The following is a 21,140-nucleotide window of genomic DNA, read 5'->3' on the forward strand; positions in this document are numbered from 1 at the left end:
CTCAGGGTAAATCGAATCAAAAGTCCTCTAGGATTGCTCTGTCCTCCCTGCAAGTCTGTATACAAGACTTTGGAAGAAGAAGAAATAAAAACTTAACTCGCTTTGCATAAAAACATTCCATTTTAAATTCCTAATTGCAAAGATTCAAGTCCTACTTTTGTTTGGTTTTCACTTGAGCCTAAATTCACTTCCCACCTTGCAACCCAGCTCTTCAATGAAACAAGAGACAATACACTCTTCACTATTTTTTTCTCTTCCCTCCCTAGCATGAAGCTCTACGTAAGGGTGAGCTGAAAGTAAAAAACTGAGAGTCACATACAGCATGCTACATAACTCATGCAGCACACCGCATGCATGCCTCCCTCAACACCCTCCTATGAAAGTACAGATCCTTCTCTTACTCTTGGAAATACAACCCAGGTGGTAGAATCAGCCTGGCAGTGGCACATGCATGTCATCCAACCCAGATCAGTGCCAGGGAAAGGAGGGGAACAATCCAAAAGGAAGGCAAAGAAAAAATATTTAAAATACAAAAAATAAGGGGGGGGGAGGGGAGAAGCAAAAAAACCCCCACAAACAAACAAACAAAAACCCAAAACCCGCAACAGAAAGAAAATGCTTCCAGGTGGAAGAGGGAAGGCTCAATCCTTTCCCTGGCTGCAAACCCATGTCATTCCAGCAGGTGCTCCTTCTTGTAGAAAGTATCAAACACAATTTTCTTGCTTGATACTATTATGGAAGGATGCTTCATTTCTCAGAATTTTAAATTAACTGCAATGAAACGAAGCAAGAGCCAACAGTGTATTGTTTAGCTTCAGGGTTTGAATGGGGCTGCCTTACAGCAAGGGAACAATCTGGCATGCCTGATTTGGGGAGGGAGGAAGAGAGCAAGAGAAAGAAAAGGAATAGACAAAATAATCTGTGTTCTGGAGTCTCATTTTAAACAAGGAATTTCCCATTCCCGTTCAAGAACATGCTATAAACCACTGCAAGAAGGCATCTGCCTAAATCCGCCAGTGGTTTGAAGCAAAGACTTTGAGGAGAGCCTGCGCATATCAACAGTGACAGAGCTTTCCCCTCGTTAAGTATTTCTCTGTCAACCAAAGTGTACCAGGTAAGGGACACTCATTGCACAGTACTGTACAATCCATACAGATCTGCCTAATGACCCACCCAGTTTGCATTATATGACCTCCTCTATGGATACAGGATGGTTTCCGAAGAGCTCAAAGAAAACTGCACCGCGAGTGCAATACCCTTTTTTACTGCTCTTTTTTAGGAACCTCTCTACATAGCTCAGTAAGACAGCAGCACAGACTGCACCTTGGATGTACTGAACATCATTAATACCTCCCAGATATAACATGGGCATTAGGAGTAGTATGGGTAATGACACCTCAGTGCCTAGTGGCTTGACATCGCCCAGAACAGCATGGCTGGCCCAGTCCCTCTTGGCCAAGAACTGACATGTTTTCACTGCAAGTTGAATTCCAGAGAGCTCTGAAAATAACTGGAGAGAGTAGGAAAAAAACCAAAAAACAAGAAACAACTCAACAGCCTTCCTGCCGTGGAGAACCCTTCTGAAGAGACCAAACTCTTCCATGGAAAATGATGGGAACATCAAATCTAGAAAGAATATGGCCCCTGCGGTCACAAAATTGTCATTCACTGATACAGCAGAAGTTTGGTGCAATTTAGTAACACTGTAACGGCACAAAAACAGTTTGGTATGAAAACCAGACTGCTAAATAAATCTAAGCTAACACCCAAAATTCCAGTATAGCCCCACATGCCTGTGCCACATCAGCCATAGATAACGTGGGTCTAAAAGTTCAACAACAGGAGGAGGATCGTTGACTAGGATTGCATTAGTACAGGAAGGACTGTGAACTCCTCCGACACCATCAACAATGTTGTACGGCAAAAGCGCGGCACTGGTCTGAAAACAGAAATTACAAGAATTCAAGTGAAATACTGGGCAAGCTTTTGCTCTCAGAATCTAAAAGAGCAAAAGGAAAAAAAATATATGATTGCATAATTAAGCACTGTTTGCTAACAGATGTACTCAAGAAGGTAAAGACAAAGTGCCAGTGCATCTCTAACTGCTGTTTCCAGATCTTTGAAATCTATTACTAAATTCAAATGCCCACGATATTCACAGCTTTGGTTTGCTTTTCCACTGCCGATGGGTGTCACTGGTGAGCATCAGGTTCCCCGGTGGCCTGTACACAGCTTGCTTGGTTACAGGGAAAGTTATAAAAACAAGGGCAATTCCTTAACCCACTGGGCATCAGGTTAGTGCTACAAAGTGGTAAAAACAGGTGGTCTCCTCTAGTCATCAAAATGCTAAAGATATGGAGGAGTAAGACAACTGACAGATATTCTCCCCATACAGAAACACTCCACTGTGGAAGAAAGTTTACATTTCTTTCTGCCTATACCATGAATTTAGATCATAAAATCTGACACAATTTAAAAACTTGCAAGGAAGGCCTGAAAATGAGCCAGGCTGAGCAACCACGTAATTTTTTTGACGTTGCTGTAATGCTTTCTCTTCCCACTGCTCCATCTTCCCTTTAATTTGTTATCCTCAGTCATGTTATTTATGAACTCTTAGCATGTGGTTAACTTTAGACAATCCCATCACAGCTGACTACCCTATGCGTAAAGTCAAGCATACATTTTCAGCATCAATGCATAATAGGTGAAAACTTGCAAAGGCATTACACCACACTTTATTATGCTGTAAATTTCCCAGAACTATTTAAAAATAAAAACAGCAACAGTTAGCTACCAAGAGACATGCCCTACAGAACTGTGAATAGATTGCAATGTTTTTAAGAAACATCCGACACACAAAAATGTAAGAGCAAGAGTAAACCCAGCAGTCAGAAAGAAGCCAAAAAAGAAGACTGCGTTCTTTTTGTTAATAAGTTTAGGAAGATGATCACTGAAATCTGCTCAGTAGTAAAAACTGAAGTAAAACTTTCAAGACATATTAACACATGTCAAATAAAGATAACATCTGGTTACTACTAATCTGGTTTTATTTTTTAATTTTCTGTATATTCTTCTAGGCAGTCTACAGTAAAGAGTAAAATAACTCCAAAGTCACATCTAAACAAATGGGTAAAAAGGCTTTGCAAAAGGTTCTTATCTGAGTATCACTAATTTTTACAACTGCAATTCTAAATATTGATGCTTAGCCTAATTCTTTTCCCAACACATCTGAAGAGATCAAATTTAAAGTAAAATGTGATAATAAACCCACTAAAAAATTAGCTTCTAATGCTCTCTTGTTATAGTCAGCACATTCAAAGCCTATTTTCCTGGAAAAGGTTCAAGTTTTTACTGGCTACTTTCCAAGCAGCTCTGTGTCACAGTAATCTACTACTTTTCCTCTTAAAGACCCTGAAAGTTCACAGCCATTATCCAAACAACCTGAACATACTCCTCTAACCTGAAGACATTTCTAATGTTAACAAACTAATGTGTCAAGAAGATATTTTATATCTATACACATGCGTGCACTACCCATACCTGCAATACGGCTGGGAGGGAACCTCAAAAACTCTGGATAAAATAGCTTCATTGTCTGAAACTTGTTAGATGAAGTGACTGATTGCTCAGGGTGAATCATTAGTAAGACAGCATACAGATAAAACAGGAACCAAGATGAAGAGCAAATAAAGACATAAAAACAATGGCTCGAGAGTACGCAGTATCAATGTCAATGGTTTAAAGACCAGCAAGAAAAGGAAGTCCTTTGGCACACACAATTATGAGTGTGCTTAGGATGATAGGAATTTTTATCTGTCATGCCTGTTCGCAACCCTGACATGATGTGCACTGTTTGTACTTCCTTTGTACAGTTCTCTCTCTCCTGGTCCTCTATGCACATATATCACATCATTGGTTTGCCATAAAGAGACTGTGGTACAGATGTAGGGTAGAGCAATCTACTATCTTTACTCTTCTAAGGGAGAGTGATCATTTAGCAAATGAACATGCCCAGTGTGAAAGAAAGGTATCAGAGATTGGTGGGGACTCTAAACAACCAGACGCAGCTTATATACTGGAAAACACAAATATTGTTTCTGTTCACAAAGGGGAATGAATGCACTGGTTAGAAAAAATCTAGGAAAAAAATGAAAAATGGTGAAAAAAGAGGGAGAATAAGGAGGAGACATAATAATAATAATAATGATAATAATAATAACAACAATAATAAACTTTTTAAAAAAGCAGCAAATGCCAAGCTTTTTACTCTCTAAGAATCAGTAATTTCCGCCTTTGAGAATGCTGATTGTACAGGAGGAAAGCAAGCTCCACTGAGAAAACTATGGGGGGAAGGAAAAAAATCAATAGCTGTCATTAATCAGAAGGGGAGCATTTAGAACTCCTACATAAATAACAAAGAAACTATCAGGATCATATCTCTACAAATTGCCTCAAAGATCTTTTAAGTGATCTAGGAACAAAAAGTCACCTCCCGAATCATATTGTGGGATGAAAGGCAATATATGCAGAGCACATTTCCGTTCTTAATCATATATACAGGAACATCTGTCAGGATACATGTTTCACCATTTGTCCTCCCTTCCCCCCTTATGACTATTTTTCACTCAGTGAAACAGCATAGACAGAGGACAAAAGTAACAAAAAAATTAATACAACCTACTAGCAAATAAAGATTTGTGGTTAAAAAGGCCAGCATTTTAATAAAGGAAAACCTAGCCTCCTGCAAAAGACCAAGTGCACCTTCCCCCAGAATCCTGGAGTTCAGTTTGCGAGACTTCTTCTGCTTGCAAGACTCCTCTCCATCTCAATTTCACACTGGAGGCGGAGGGAGGCAGAATTAGGCTCTTTAGAATCACTTTCTATTATAATTTAATAAAGGGCAGAAACTCTTGCATAAATCATGCCACTTAAGCTCTCTTCTCCTTCCTTCTCCCCCATCAATTGCTATCTAAGGCAAAGAAAATCCACATCTCCTGCAAGAGAAGGCTGAAAGCACGAAATGCAAGTAAGCTCAAAGTCTTACCACATGGAGTGCCAGTGGCGTGAAATGTGCCACACGTACCAAACCTCCCCTTCAAAGCCTTTTCACAAAGACCAATGCAGAGAAAAGAGTAACGATGACAGCAACTGGGTGTGTTCTGTTACAGCTGAACAGATGGCAAAAATCAGCTCTGAATAGGTACGTGCACACTGGTTGGAGTGCAAGTGTTATTTACCAAGTGCTCCACTCACATCCTACCCATGGACCCGAGAAAGAGATTTTCTCTCCTCTGGACTAACAGTAGGAAAACAGCGTCCCTGTTGTAACCTGGTGAATCTTGGTCCTTTTCTTTAGAGCTAGAAAATGAGAGCAATGACTATGCTCTTCCCAGCAGAGTCCTAAATAACCTTCTTCTAGGGCTCTCACATGAAAAAGTTTCTGAAACTCTGGGCTACATAAACATGACTGAAAAGTGAAAGAAGTACCACCTGAGATGTATAATGAATCAAACAATAAAAGCTAGAAGAAAAGTTAAGCAATGCCACTGGTCACAGAGAGACCTGAGTTGCTAAATCTATAAGCAATTCTATCACCAGAGCTTTTAATGTGGCAACTATAATTCACTTCTAAGCTTCCTCACAAGGTATAGTCTAAGAGCCACGTAGTCTTAGCATAAAAGACATGCATGTTAAGCATCTCACACATGCATTTCTTTAATGCATCTTTAAAAGTCAATCCTTAGCAAGTCAAATTTCTGGATAGCAATTACTGAGAAGCACTGGCTCCGTAACTCTGTAAGAGCTAACGCTATCTTTCATCATGCTTACAACACACAAACACACACTGTGTTGGATTTCAGCAAATTGACTTTGCTTGGGATAAAAAACAGGATTGCTTCGATTGATCCATTCTTCCAACCCATTCTGCATCTTTAAAGACTGCCATTTCTGCTGCAGCTCTGGTCCTGTGCAGAGCACTATAATGCCTACTCTTCTCGGTGGTGAGCAGCCTCCTCCCACAGGTCAACATTAGGCGTTAGGACACGTGGATATCATTATGTCCCTCCAAGCAGATTTCATTGAGGGATGTAGTGTTCTGCCCCTTTAACATAGTGCCAATTAGTCAAATAACTGAAACTTAAAGTGATTTCTTTTGCTTTAGTGCAGTTTCCCAGCTATAGCAGCTTTGATAAAGGAAGGTCTTGACAAGGATCAAATCACCTGGATTTATGTCGCAGCTCCAAGACTGTGGAAGGACCGCTTGTTCTCTTTGCCTCAGCCTTCTCCAAAGGTAGAACAGGGAAAGCATTACTCCCTTGTTTCAGAAACATTACTGGAGTAAGTTCATCAGTGCTTGTGATGAATTCATATACTAAGGAAGTGACTGTGAAAAGTTCACCGAACAATAAGCAAGGAACTGTCTCACTAACAAAAGTCAGACATTCTGAACTATCAGACAATTTCAAGATTTAAGACCACTTAAATTCCTTCTTCATGGATGAACTTAATATCTGCAAATACTTTCCTTATGCAGTATTTTACTGTCCATCCCAGTAAAGCACTAAAGACCTCTGTTTAGCCTATGTTTAAGACTGAAGACACCAAAAGAACTACCCACATACGTGAAGAAAAGCAAACGCTTGTCTGGTCCACTGTATGAAATCCCGGTCCTTATTCGCAGCTGTAGGCAACAGCCTGCCAAGTGTGGTTGGGAAGAAGTCTAGATAACAAATATACAACCCTGTTTAGGAGTGATATCTGAGCTCTACGGTATGAAACTATGACCCAGTAATAACCATCTTTAGGCTGTATCGTACAGTAAGGGTACATGTTTAAAAGGGCTGCATCTCCATTGAGTACATAAACATTGCTAATTTTGCAATTAAGCCTTTTTGGGAAACCCGTCTTCACAATACTTCAAAATCAAAAGATCCTTTATACATTTTTTCTTGTATTCCAAAGCACTGGTACAAGGTCATCACTGAAGGCAATATACAGTACATAATGGACCAAGAGTCTGATAGGAGTATGGCAAATCTATATTTGGTTGGAGACAGCTTCCACACACTGGAGTATAGACCACCTTGGCAACAGTGTTTTCTCCTTTATACTGTGTGTGAAGTCAGACCATACAAAATTAAGTCATAAATAAAATATTGCATATGTTCATGCTGTAGAACATGAAGAAAATTCTCCACAGGACTCCTCATATCTGCACAGATTAATCCTAATTAACAAAAAAAAAGATACAGTAGTCACATAGCTTTCGTGCCAGGGTTTGGATAACCTTGAGAAACATGGAGGCAGAAGTCAGCTCCCCTGCCTGATCAGATACAGTATGCGAGCCATAACACTCATGTCACATGCACTTACTTAAGCAAAACGAGCAGGGCCTCTGGCATCAGCATATTGGCAGTGAGATGTAATAAGTGGTCTGCACTTCACACTGCAGTGTTACTGACTGCTCATATAGTGATAGACCAATATAAATTCAGTAGCTACCATAGCTACTGAAAATAGGAGGAGAAGAGGAAAACAGTGGCAGCCCATTCCAAGTGTAGCAACGGCATTTAAAATCCATCCTCAGAGTGGTTTTTTCAGTAAATATGGAACCTGGAATTATTTACTATGTAATTAATTCCCTCAAAAATCCCTGAAAAGATCCCGTGCCTAATTTTCAGCTTTCTTAAATCAGGATAATGCTGCATATGAAGAGATTTATTTAAATTAGGCCTCCCCTACAAGGCTCGCTCTTAAACTGGCCCCTGGGTATATGGGGAGAAGAAAAATCCCTACAAAACACCTCTTTCCCCCCTAAACCAAAGTGTCTTTAACCTAGCCAGACTTCAGATGAATAATTCAAAACCAGAAGTGCTCACCCAAAAGCCTTCTATGTCTGCAATTCCTTCTACGACTCAATTTCAGGCACTAGGCAGCATCAAAGAATTTGCAGGACCGTATCATCACACATCCTCCATACACAAGCAGCACACAAGAGTAATTAAACAGGAAGGAACGATTTTCAACATTTCTTGCGGGTACACAAATAAACACAACTCAAAGCACGCACCCATTAAGTCAACCTTCTCTGCCACCTCCCACTGTAACAACCTGTGTACAACACACAGCAGATGGCCAACTTGTTTTACAGCATTTAAGCTTCCACCACTGCTTAATATGCCTTTGAACAAGAAATACAGAAGGGCTGGAGAGACAAGTGACTGTTGCCCCCATGCTACAACACACTCGCTCGTTCTACCGCCATCCCCTATCCTCTCCGCAGCTCCCGTTTCTGAACGTGCACGCTTGGCAGGAATGACTTTGCCGTACAAACGGGAATCAAAACATTTCCCCTCAGCTGCCTGGGTTCAACCCCAAAAACCTCTCGCTCTTCCTCACAGTGCAAGCACACGCAAGAGCCAGAAACAACCCACCCTCCGCGAGGAGTGGGAGATACCTCTGTACATTAAGCACCAATGCAAAAAAGCCCCTCGGCATTTGGCAACAGGAGCCCTGGAGCGCAGGCACCGTGGCAATGATAGCATGCACCGACGCCAAGTTTTTATTACAACTTGTGTGTACTTATCTGCACCACACCACTTCCAGAGGTTTCCACAACTGTGATGGCATACTGTTATTTTTTAAACAGGCGGCATTCTCCACAGCTGTAAAATAGACTGCTCGCTTGAAAGCAACCAAAAATTACACACCTTTCAAGATGGGCCAAACGAGCACCTCAGCCTCAAACATGGTAGAAATTGTGACAAGCAGTGTATTAAAGAAGGAACTTTATAGCTTGATGATTATATGTGACAATACAGAAGGAGTCCTTTCTTCCAGTAACTGCCATTTGCTTATTTTTAAAGAAGATAATAAAAGTGACATAATAAAACAAGATCTTTAAAAATTAAACCAAAGCCTTTTTTTTTTTTTTTTCACTCAGATGTATAGAATGGTAAAGGAAAAATCATTTAAATCATTTCCTTAGTAATACAAGGAATATTTAAATAGATTTAATAGTGCTGCTCCAAACCAATGAATTACGAGTTTAAAACCTATTAAAATGTAATGTTTTTTTCCTGAGCTGAGGGGAGAGAGATTTAAATCCACTGAATTTTAATATTTCAGCTTGAGCTGCAGGAGGTAGAGAAAGTCCAAATGAACTATTCCATCAGCACCATTCAAGCATGAACATTTTAATCAGTTTTACTTCCTTGGAGTTCTCCAACACAGTTTACGCTGTCATTCTGAAAGCACTTAACACAGAGGGTGTGAAAAACCACCAAGGCTTGTTATTGCCTTCACAATTGATGGCAAATAATTTTGCAGGCTTCCTATCATTAAAATGTCACTGCTAAAAATTGAGGTTCAGCATTTCTTGTGCTAAACTGCATTTTCTTTGAACGCCATCACATACCTGTTCTTAAGTTTTTGGTACATTTATCTCTCTCCATGTGATAAACAGGCACACAAGCAGTAGCCTCCATTTCTGCCTTACTACCCAACTGCAGTTGAAAACTGACTATTTTAAACAGAGGGAGAAAAAAAAAAGACTCTGATGTATTTCTTATAAAGTTGCAAGCTAGTTCTCTAGTTCCCATATTAAAATGCAACCACATTCACACAGCATGCTCCAATTACATAGCATAATGGATTTAAAAAAAAAATAATTAAAAAACACCGCAAAAAAAAACAAAAAAAAACAAAAAAACAAAAAAAAAAACCAAAACGAACCCACCACATTTTAAGAGAGTTAGATGACTCAATTTAATAATACAGGAAATGAAAACATCATTCCTAATTAGATCATATTACTGATTTAAGGCAACAATTTGTATGCTGTTTCAACAGTGTGATCTTGCAGATTCTAATTTAAAAACATGGCAGCTGTGACACATGACAAGATCAACTGGATACATCACGCTGCTCATCCTGATACACCCAACCTGGAAAGGAGCTCTGGATGCGTACTACAAATTGCTCCGAGCAAGAATGCTGTACCATACCATCCGTGGCAAACACCAGATGCAGAGTCTGGACGCCTGCAGATTTACAGTCCTCCTACAGCATGCTTACAATACCTAGTTTTGGTGTAGTTTGTCTCCCTGCATCTCTCCAGAAGACAGATGATATTTAACTTGTTTCAGCCCGTCAACAGTTTTAAACTGAACATGACCTGTGAAAGAAGTCATTATAACTGTGTTTCATTCCATTAAACACAACTAGTTTATTGTCAGGAGAACAAGCAGTCTCTCCGGGTTCCAGGCTCACTTCAGTATTTTGCATTTAAACTGCACGGATCAGTGATTTGGTTCATTTACCAATGAAGATAGAATAATATTGCAAAGTTAAAAGGTGCTTCATCAGATTCCATTAAATCAGAGCACATTCATACAAAAATATATACAAGTGAAACACAAAGAGAGACATGATTTGTGCACATTCGGTTCTTTCTTGTGCCATCCTCCATTCTGGTAAAAGCCATTTTAAACTCAAACCCAAGTTTCTTCCATTCAAACCAAAGGGGTTTAGCATGAGTGAGGTGAACTGAATGGGGCGCCAAAGCACAGAGAAACTTATGCTACAGTTGTATTCCAAAAACTCAAATACTGTATTTTTAAAACTGTAAAGAGCAAATGAACTTTGGAAGCTTTTAAAATATCACAGGGTTAAAAGAACACAAACTCTGTCAGACTTATCAAACAGCAAAATAATATGACAACATAATTAGAGATATAGAAAAGCCATGATTTCTAATTACATTCTTTGTTTTATTTTTATTGGTATTCAATTTACAAAGTACGACAAGCCTTTTTTAGCCTCATGCTACATTTTCAGACTTAAAATCTCAGTGCAGACATAACACTATTGTGGGTATTCACACAACTAGAACTTAAGCTTTTTCGACAACTTGCTATCCTGTTTATTTTTCCTAATTAATCTCTCAGAGATTGGATTAGATTACTTCTCTTCAAACCTGATGAACACAAAATTTTCAGTCCGTATTGCTCCTGTTTCTCTAAAACTAAAGAGAGGGCCACACGGCATTTCCTAAATCAACGTAAAACAGAAGAGTGATAAAAGGCAGTAGGGCAAGGTAAAATTCAGTCTTGTGAGGGAGGTGAGAGCTGTCCAATTTTAACACTCAAAACTAAAATTCAGGTATTATGAAAATTTGAGGCAATAGAATTTCAATTGACCTGAAGAGATAAATTCAGACAGCAACAAACAAAACAGAAAATTTACTTCTGTCTGGATGGGGGAAAACTAACAAGTTACTGCCAGCCTCCCAAACAAGTGTCTAGTCATTTATATTTATTCTGTGTGGTTTAGTGGTTCATGAAAGCAGGATAAACTTAAATAACGAGTGCAATAGCCAGTATCTATAACATTACAAGTTTTACATCAACCAACTTATTCTTTACTAGAAAGCAAATTGCTTTTTTGCAGTCTTCCTAATACATACAAAGGTGAATGGCAAAAATGTACAGTAGTAGACCATGAAGTATTCATACACACACGTGTGCACGTACACACACACAAAAAAAATGGTACGGTGCACATACACACACGCTACATATGCACATGCAGCACATACGTATAAAAACTTCTTTAACAAAGAAGCCAACCTTTAGCTACTTACTTTATGCAAAGAATGTTAATAGAAGGCAATATTTTTGGTTAGGTAATGAAAACTAATTGGGAAATTATTCATCTCCCACTCTCCCCACTGGAGCGTAAAAGACATACAACAAATGTTATTCATGATTCTACACGACTCGCTCCGATTCACCCCCTTCTTTCTAACGGGCACTTCAGAGGAAATAAAGGTTACTCTTTTCCATTTATATCTTCTAATTGACTACCAGTGTTTTCTTGTGGTCAGAGGGATACAAAATAGAGTTAGAAACAGCCTATTAAAAACAAGCTACAATCAGACCGCTGCTCTACACTACCGTCAGCAATGATCAGAGAGTCCTGATTTCCTTGTTAAAAGACAGAGGCATAATTGAAGCAATATCTTCACTTCAGATTGATTATTCGGCGACCCTTATCCACATCTTCACTCAGCAATTTGAATTTTAATGAAAGTAAATGGAATAATTAGCATTTCAAAGTGTGTTTGATACACTGAATAAAAAAAAGGAAAAGACTTTTATGTATAATCTATACACAAAAGAAAAAGCATTTGGGAGGGCGCAGAAGATGGGAAGTACAGTTGTAGTGTCTTCATTAGAATAACTTAAACAACTGCTTGTACCAGCTGCATAATTACACATGTGAATAATGTGCTATTAAGCTATGACTTCTCACCTTTATTTTATGTAGTGTGAACAGCCATGGCTTTTGTTGTTATGCCTTCTCCTCTCCAGTTGTAAACACTGTGGCTGCCCACACCCATAAAATCTTGCAGGACTGCTATACCGAGCTAATACCGCTGGCAGTAAAGCTTTTACAAGAGGGGCTCCACACCCCCGTATTTTTAGATGACTAGGAGCAGGGCGCGTATGAGCACACTGGTGACAAGTCATTTTGCTGTCGATTTTGGTTGTTTGTGGGTTTGTTTTTTTTAAAGTAACAGCTACATTTTAATGTAAAAATAAAAAGCGTGGTGAATATTCACAGTCTTGAGCTACCACCCAGAAAAAGAATTGGGCAGCAGGGATGGGAAAAACCCTCCTAAAGCACAGTGTGGCATATGAAGGCTACCTATTACCATGGCTGCACAAGCAGACTGGCACGTGGTATGCAAAGGAAGCAATGTTACTTAAAAAGGACCAAAAAAACCCTGATACTGACCCAGCTTCGGGGAATGGATACAACACAGACATTAATTAATCCGTTTGTCTTCTCCGTACAGTGCAAGCAAAAGTTTTCAGGTAGTACCCAGTTTTTATGAAGGTCAAGCTACTGAACTTCGCCACTGCCCACAACTTTTGCCCACCTGATGGAAATGAGTTCATACAAGACAGAAAGAAAAAGAAAAGCTATTTACAAACACTATTAGAGCTAAAACGGAAAGACCACATACCCCAATGATTGCGTTCAGTTCTGCCATGGTCACTTGCTTGGCACGCTCCACAGCCTGCACCACTTGTTGCTGGTGCTATAAATGAAGATCAGAAACACAATAAAATTATTTGTTTTCTAAATTATTAAGCACAGATTCTTCCTTTTATCTTTTTTCTTTGCTTTTCAAACACATGCAGGGCTTGAAAGAACTGTTCTTTAACAGATAAGTCACATCCTGTGTTGATCTGCAAGAGTATCAGTTAAGTGGAGAATTTTTTTTTATGCCGTTACTTGCCAGGAATTATACCTTTGCTCCCCAAAGAGCTATTTTACAACCTGGCTAAATGGGGAACTATCTTCCTTTTGTTCATCAGCACAATGTGCTCTTGAATTTACAGGCCAACTTAAAATGCAAGCCACTTTCCTTACAGCCATCAAAACTTTTTGATTTAAAAAGAAAAAAGTATACTGGAAAAGAAAGGTATGTATTTTCAACAAGCGCATGGCACCCACATCACTGAAGGATATACAGATTCTCCTTCTAGATACACTTCAAAGCAGCTCTACCCTAAGAAAAGAATTTAAAATGCCATTCACAATTCTCTCAAACACGTGAAAGAGAACTAATTATTTGAAACCCCAACATGTAAATTTTAATAGCTTTAAAAAGTCCATCAAAAACACATGGTCTAATTAACAACACAATTTACAAGCTTCAGTGGTTATATTATCTCAGTTTGAGTGATACTGTATTCCTGCAGTAAATTCAAAATTGCTGTATGCTGAAAATTGATTGATACTTATTTGAAAACATCAACTACAAATAAAATCAGGTCCTCATCTTGCAACCAGATCCATGCCTGTTTGAAGCTCCACTGGTGGCAAATCCATCTGCACAGGAGGCCTCACAGGATCAGGATTACACACGACAAATTGGTACAAGGGGGGGCCAGGGAGTACTGCAAGTAGGTTGCGTGATCTGTACTGAAAGTGAGTAATCTTTAACAGCCACGGGTTGAACATGGAATGAAGTGAACTCTTGCCTACCTCAAGAGGTGCTGAAACCACAACGATGAAACATCAGCTCTGCACCGAAATCCATGTCTAGATGTTATTCGGTGCAAAGTTTAAGGGAAGGGCTGAGAAGGGCTCTTTAAAGACTCCAGTTTGTGCCCCATGGCTGTGTATATGGGCAGAGCAGAGCCAAGGTACAGAGCATGCAGCAACACCTCCCATGCACCCTCACCAGGGACAGAAAGCTGCACAAAATAAGGTGGGGGCCCAAATCCTCAAGACTTCCTCCAACACAAGAGTAGGTAAAGAGCATCAGAAAGACTCCCCGGGCAGCACCCTCAGCCCCACTGGGAGAGGGGACCCTAAGGAAGAGCTCTGCTACCTCAGGGGCTTGGCAGTCCCAGATTTGTGGGTTCTCGGTGCAACGCACAAACAAAAATGGCATTTTCACTTACAAAGTCTCTCCCATAAAAGCCCTCAGGGTGAGGAAAAGCAAGCCTAAAAATCCACCCGCAACTGTAAGAAATGCTGACCTCTACGAAAAATGGATAAATGCAAATAATGAAGGTGATTTAGAAACACTCCTGGAAGGAATAAAATGGTTTTAAGGTTTGTTTGTTTTTAGGCAAAGAAGAATTAAATGAAGGAAATGCCAGGAGAGCAAATAACATGCTGCAGCAAACAGAATCACAGCAGTCCCATTTAGAGTTTTGTAAAGCTACAGTGCTAACGTAAACCAAATCCGTCACTTATAAGCAGACAATGTAAAGAACAAAAAGCAGGCTGAACACAAGCAAATGTGTTCTTGGCATTCAGAGAAAAAAATAATAATGCAGTGGTGTATCACCATCACAGACAACCAGCAAAAAGGAAACTGCGATACTCAATATTCAAGTTCCTGACAATGTCTTATCATCTCCGGGTCATCACATGTTAAGGACAGGTACAGACTTCGCTGATCATGTAGCTGAAAGCCCAGTGACACGTGGCTTTACATGGCAACAGAGTGCCATATAAATACATAAAAATTACACCGCCATTTTCTGGCGGAGGTCAGCCACACCAAGAATGGGTCATAGCATTTTTGATCAAGTCATCCAAAAAAAAACCCCAAATGGGTTTTAAAAATCTTTAAAATTATTAAAAAAAAAACCCCACCAAAAACATTTACTGAGAAGTTCACAGTCATCTTTGCTTTCCTACCATTTCCTAGACAATGCTTTTTGCACTGAGGTAAAGAAAGGGACCTAGGTCTTGGTTTGTATATATGAGCATTCAATGCCCGTTTACTTTAATCCTGCTCCCAGGGTCACGGGCAGGAGAAGAAAAACTTCTGAGCGACCTACAGAAAACCAGCCTGAAAACATCAAAGGTACTGTAGGAATTAGTCCAATTTTCATCCAGGTTTTGTAAAAATAAGTCAATTCCACAAGAGTTTGAATGTTTTCCTTTCCTTTACAGCAAACATACAAAGAATCACTCTCAGGGGTATTTGGGAAAAACATTATTTCATTCTCAGGGGAGGGGAAGAGAAGGTGGAGGGGTGAGGTACCAAAATCTCACTTTAAGATTTCTGCTGGAAAGCACTGTAAGACAGAAATTCCCTAAGCAGCCACACAAGGCATCTTTCATGGATTCTAATATGCTTGGGAACAAGCCTTCATAGAGAGAAGAAAACCCATGGGCTTGTAACACTGAACCTAAATTAGGTACAGGAGAGAATTAAAACTCTCCGACCGCTAGCTGCCTTAACATTGATTTAATCTTCAGTGGCATAATATGCAAAAGACCCAGAATAGATGGTCTGTAATTAGCCTTTCCATCACTTCCATCTTCTTGCAGCAACCCAGCAGACTCCCACTCAGCTCCCGAAACCCCATGGGGGGGTCTGGGGGGGGGGGGGGGGGGGAATGCCCCAAGTGACCCCAGGGCTACTTCCAAGTCACCGGCGCCAACCACACACTCCAGTGGATAAAGACACAGGAAAGAAAGCAGAGTCTCCCTGCGGCACGGCACAGGCTTCGAAGAGCCCACCAGCTGCCCCCAGCCTTTCTGAACCTGGGGAGGGCCGGGGGGGGGGGCTCCACATTACCGACTGCAGCTCCAGGAACAAGTGGAGATCTCTACACGCAGAGAAGGAGCCTGACCAGCCTCCGGGGACCCGCTGCGACCCAAAACCTCAGTGAGGGGCAGGGAGCCCAGGTGCCTGCTGAGCGGGACGGCAGCTGGCCGGCCCAGCCCATGCGGGTACCCAAGGAGGGATGGCTCCAGTGCTTACCCCTTGCTCGAATGCCTTCCCCAGCCAGCGTGCCGGTAACAAGCGGCATTATGTTAAAACCAAGCAGTACGCATTAGCCTGCCCATCGAGTGATCACGTAGCTATTTACAGCCAAGTAAAAACAGCAAAACCAAAAAAAAGGGTTACTTTTTTCCCAACCAAATATAGACACAGGGCTGCAGCTTTCACACATGTTTAATGCTAGCCTTCCTCTGTGCACACAAGCAAATGACAGACCCATTTTCTTCAGTTACCGGAAAACAGTATTTTGCATTGCATTTAAGAGGCCAGAGCAATGAACTCAACACCCTGCCCTGCCTGTCACGCTGACTAGCACCATTTCTCCCTTTTAACTTCTTCCCTGCCTCTTTTCTTCACCCCTTTTTGCTTTCTGTAATGAGCGGTGTGTCTGCTCTTGCCTAGTGTTGGAAAATCACCTCCTTTCAGTCTCACAGTGGGTGGCAACAATGGAGACCACAACAAGGACGTAGGCTTTTTCACCATCGCGCTGTCTCACCAGACTGTCTTGTCACCGAGCCCTGGCTCCTGCACAGGCATTGCAGCATGGTGGAAAATACCTGGGCTTTTTATACCATGTCAGAGCTCCCCGCAGCTCCCAATGACAGGGGAGCCGTGCTGACAGCAACCCAGCAGCCAAAATTTCCCCTGGTGCACATACGCAGATGCTGGTGTTAAAAACGCCTAATTCCAGCCTGTCTCCATCACTGCCAACAACATCCAAAGCAAAATTCACTGAACGATTCACTTTGCAGAAGCAAGCGGGCTCTGCTATGTTTTATTCATACTATTCTGTTGTTGTGTTATCTGTTTAGAGGGAGTACAGACCAGGTCTTGCTTAAGAACTGCAGCAGTGCCATTCTGAAAAGCCCGATCTAGAGACGGCATAATGAGACGAGGCTGCACCAAAAACACTAGTGAGAACTGGAGGGCAAACACGCATTTACCATGGACTACAGCACACACTTAGAAAACTAAAAGGGACCAGCAGAGTCACTGCGTCCAGACACTGTAACTCAGACAAGATGTAACAACCACTTCATAAAACGTAGTAACATTATTAGCAATATGTGAATAAATTGCTATTAAGATGCCTTCCTTGGTAGAAGGATTACAGATATCTGACAGCTTCCTTGTAGTTACTGTTTCAGCTCTAGTCTGGGACAAGTCTAAGATGGAGGAAAATAATTTTGTCTTCTCAGCCTCTCACATCTCAGACCAACAACTACTTCCTTTTGAACAGCATGTAAGGACTCCTGCTCTGCTTCTATATAATGGATCTCACATTTGGATCTTAATCCAAATTTACCGCACTTTAGAAGTGCCTCTAGGGAATGTATGTACAGAGAAGAGCAAACACATTATAGCCCATATCTCTCTTGTAAAAGGAAAACCATCAACTAATATTTAAGTGTTTGAAAGGAAAAGACTGCATGCATCATTTCCTTTTTGTATGTTTGGTTGTGTGTATGCATGCCAGTGCTTGGCATTTTATTGTATATTTGAAGTATATTTGACCACCTTACCGTACATGGGGAACTGAAAATTCCTATTAAAGAGCAGTCCTTCTAGCTTGTTATTAGCTAGTTCACTGGCAGTTGGAAGGGAAAGTGCACCTTCTGAAAAAGTTTATTACAGCTTCCTCCACCCTACACGATGCTTGCAGTGTGGCCTGGAAGTTGACAGCGGCCAATACTGTGAACATTTGTCTGGCTTCTCAAGCAGCTTTTGCAGGTTGTGCTGAGCTCCTGGTTGCCACAACTACATCGTCAGCTGTAAATCAGCCAGCTCATGTGTGTCTCATGAATATAAACACAGTCAATATTTACTCAAAAGAAGGTAGCCATGATATATGAGTACCTCCAGCCACACTGAACAAATACTGCTATCCAACACATGAAGTCGTTCCGTTCTTGATAGCCCACAGGGTCCCACAACGACAGCCACAGGTTGCAGCCAGCCACACACACCACCTTGACCAGGCAGGAACCAGCCCCAGCTTGAAAGCCACAGGGTTGTGCAAGTGTCTCACTGTGCTGCAGCTGGTAAATTCAGTTGAGAAGAAGTGTAAATTAGCAGAAGCATGATCTACGGCTTTAGATCCAAAACGAATTGCATCTTACTGGCTAGATCATTTGATGATGGGAATATCAAACTGTCTATACCAGCTGCAGCAGATCAAACCTACATTAACTGAGTGCTAACAACCTCCAAGTATTAACCTACAACCTTGCAGGCACCCCCTTCACCTTATGCAATAGGAACTACTTTGAGCACATTGGTATCTCACAACATCACAGGGAGGTGGAAAATGACTGTTGCAACACAGGAAGCCTGCAACCACAGCTGAAATTGAACACACATTGCCCCTGAGGTCCACCTCATGCTTTGACCACAAAGTCACTCTTTCCTATCAAAATGGGAAGCTCGTCTTTTTTGGTGCTGTTTTTTACAGTCTGCCGAACCTGAAGTCAACATAAAACAAGGTACCACTTCACTGTGTATTTAGGCAGGTTAGGAACTTTATTTCGAATATATGCTTAGATGATGTACAGCACAGTAAAACTGACTGAAGCCTGGAGAATTTCCTGAATACTTTACTGGATTGCCCCCTGAAACAAAGCAGACACCAGTACACAGTAGGGTGATGTATTATAATTGCATCCTTTTCACAAGATCTCTAGCGATTTTGGCCACGATTTCTTACTTCTAAGTGAGTTATCGCAAGCCATTGATTCCTTACAAAGTTAACAAGCAATAAGACAAGTTAACCTGGTGCTATTATGAGGCAATAATGTTGCCATCAGTGCATGTAACCACTGTTATTTTGTTCATTTTTCCCTCAGGCACAATACAAAGGAGCCTGATCGCATTTTTCAGCCACTATTCCACAATTAGACTGTATGCATTTTGCATAAACAGCAAAAGCACGCTGCAATTCAATCCTCTATTAATCTGGATGATGAAATAAAGAGGCTTCCATTAAGACACTCACTTTTTAAAGACACAAATTAGATAGAAACTAAGACTAGCAGAACAGTCAAATCTGGAGATCAGTTCTCTTTTGCCTCATCAGCATATGCCAATATAAACTGATTTAAGTAAGTGTTTCCACTAACAGAGGTCAAACAATTACCAAGATTTTCCTAACCCCAACATGAAAACTATCACGATCAGTGGCACTGTCAAGACACGTCAAGTTTTTTTGTGCTTCCCCTTTCAATCCCTGTCTGCTGTCTAGTCCCCCTCCCCTCTTACTAGGTGAACTAGAAAGCACACTTGCCTCCACGCCAGATGAATGTGTATACCGGCTTTTCGGAAGCGCTCCCTTTTGTCTCTGTCAATGCAAGTAAAAATGCTGAAGTTGTGTGTTTTTTGACCTTTCCATCTCCTCTGCAGTCCAAAGAGCTTTGACACCATGCAACATGCACAGAGGAGGAGCTGTAAGACTTGGTAAATGAGATGTGCAAACAGGTGAAGGAAACTTTATGGGCTGTGGATTTAAAAAGCAGAGGCTCACTAGTACAGAAGCCCTACAAGAGCCTGTTTTCAGATCTAAAACTGCTTAACTCAAAGCTCTGATCTAAAGCCTAACAAAGTAAACCGCAGTCATTGAGCACACCAACACTGGTGTACTTAAGCCCCCACTGGGCAGTACTGTACCCATGACAGAAGTGGGACAACATCACTTTCTAAATTTACAATCTGGATCATCTCAGTTGTCTACTTACATAGTTCTCACAACTTGCACATTAATGACAAGCTACTGCAATGTCTAAGTCCAGAATTACTTAAAATTGCTCTCCATGTCTAGCCTGACGGCCAGGAGGTTGTTACACAGTGATGGGCGTCCTTGGCTCATAGTTCACAAGTTACTGCATGTAAGCACCACATGAGAGGTTCTCCTCAACGGACAAAAAGAACAAAGTACAATGTGCAGCTTTCACAGTGCCTTCTCCCTCTAAGGCAGGGACTTAAAATGTACCAATACCAGCTTTCAGGAGAATGAGTCCCGGGCAATTTAGCTCCAGGGACAGGAGAGCACAATGCATAGGAAGCAGAGAAAGAGAGAGCCCATGCTCACCTGGGTGGGATGCCACTAACATCAAAGCTCAAAAACCTGCAGCCTTCCCCCCTCCCCCCCTTCTTTTTCTCCTCAATTCCACATGAGCGTGTAGAGGGGGTGGAGGCTAGGATTTCCAAAATCAAAGGCCAAAATCTATCAGTCACTGTAAATCAAACATGTCTTTCTTCAAACGTATTCTAAGACCATGTAATCCCTTTGCTTGTCTAATTGGCAAGAAAACACCTACTCCAAGAAGACACATGGGCTGCGTTTGCAGAAGCAGAGCAATGTGACTTACTTGTGTACAGTAATAAAGTTTTGTTTAGCATTTCAGCTGAAAATAGCAGCACCAGTACCACCACCAGTGTAATGGTACAAAGTTTCTAAACACAGCATCACATACTCTAAAGAAGACGTCTCTGTCGTGGAAATGCTGATCCCATGTCTTTGCCAAGATCACAGATTTGCCTGCCAAGTACTCCCCCCTGCCTTTGTTTCAAAATCGAGTCATTTTAGTGCTCACTTTAGCATGAGTATGAATCAGCTTTACACCTCGTTTTTATATGCTGTGCTGTTCCTGCACAGCAGATAAAACCCTGCAACTGTATGTATAGAGATTCTGTAGCAGTCAAAGTATAAAATCAACAGCTACTCCTTTCAGATCCATGCAGGACTTGAATTCTGGTCCCCCAGCAATATAACTAGATCATTACACACCATTTAGTTTCCACAAATCCATCTTTATAAGCA

The 21,140-nt window shown here is 41.0% G+C and overlaps 1 protein-coding gene across 6 annotated transcripts in view; it reads right to left on the minus strand.

Moving 5' to 3' along the window:
- Positions 1-21,140, minus strand: part of LOC126035978 (transducin-like enhancer protein 4) — a 100,975-nt gene that overhangs the window by 44,762 nt on the left and 35,073 nt on the right. For 3 of the 6 annotated variants that reach the window (XM_049795159.1, XM_049795158.1, XM_049795163.1), the window contains exon 6: positions 13,034-13,108. The exons of the other annotated variants lie outside the window; for them this stretch is intronic. In XM_049795159.1, coding sequence (XP_049651116.1) covers positions 13,034-13,108 — 75 coding nt within the window. The remainder of the gene's footprint in view (positions 1-13,033; positions 13,109-21,140) is intronic. 6 annotated transcript variants of the gene reach the window in all.

This window comes from Accipiter gentilis, chromosome Z (assembly GCF_929443795.1).
Source record: "Accipiter gentilis chromosome Z, bAccGen1.1, whole genome shotgun sequence".
Classification (NCBI taxonomy): Eukaryota; Metazoa; Chordata; class Aves; order Accipitriformes; family Accipitridae; genus Astur; species Astur gentilis.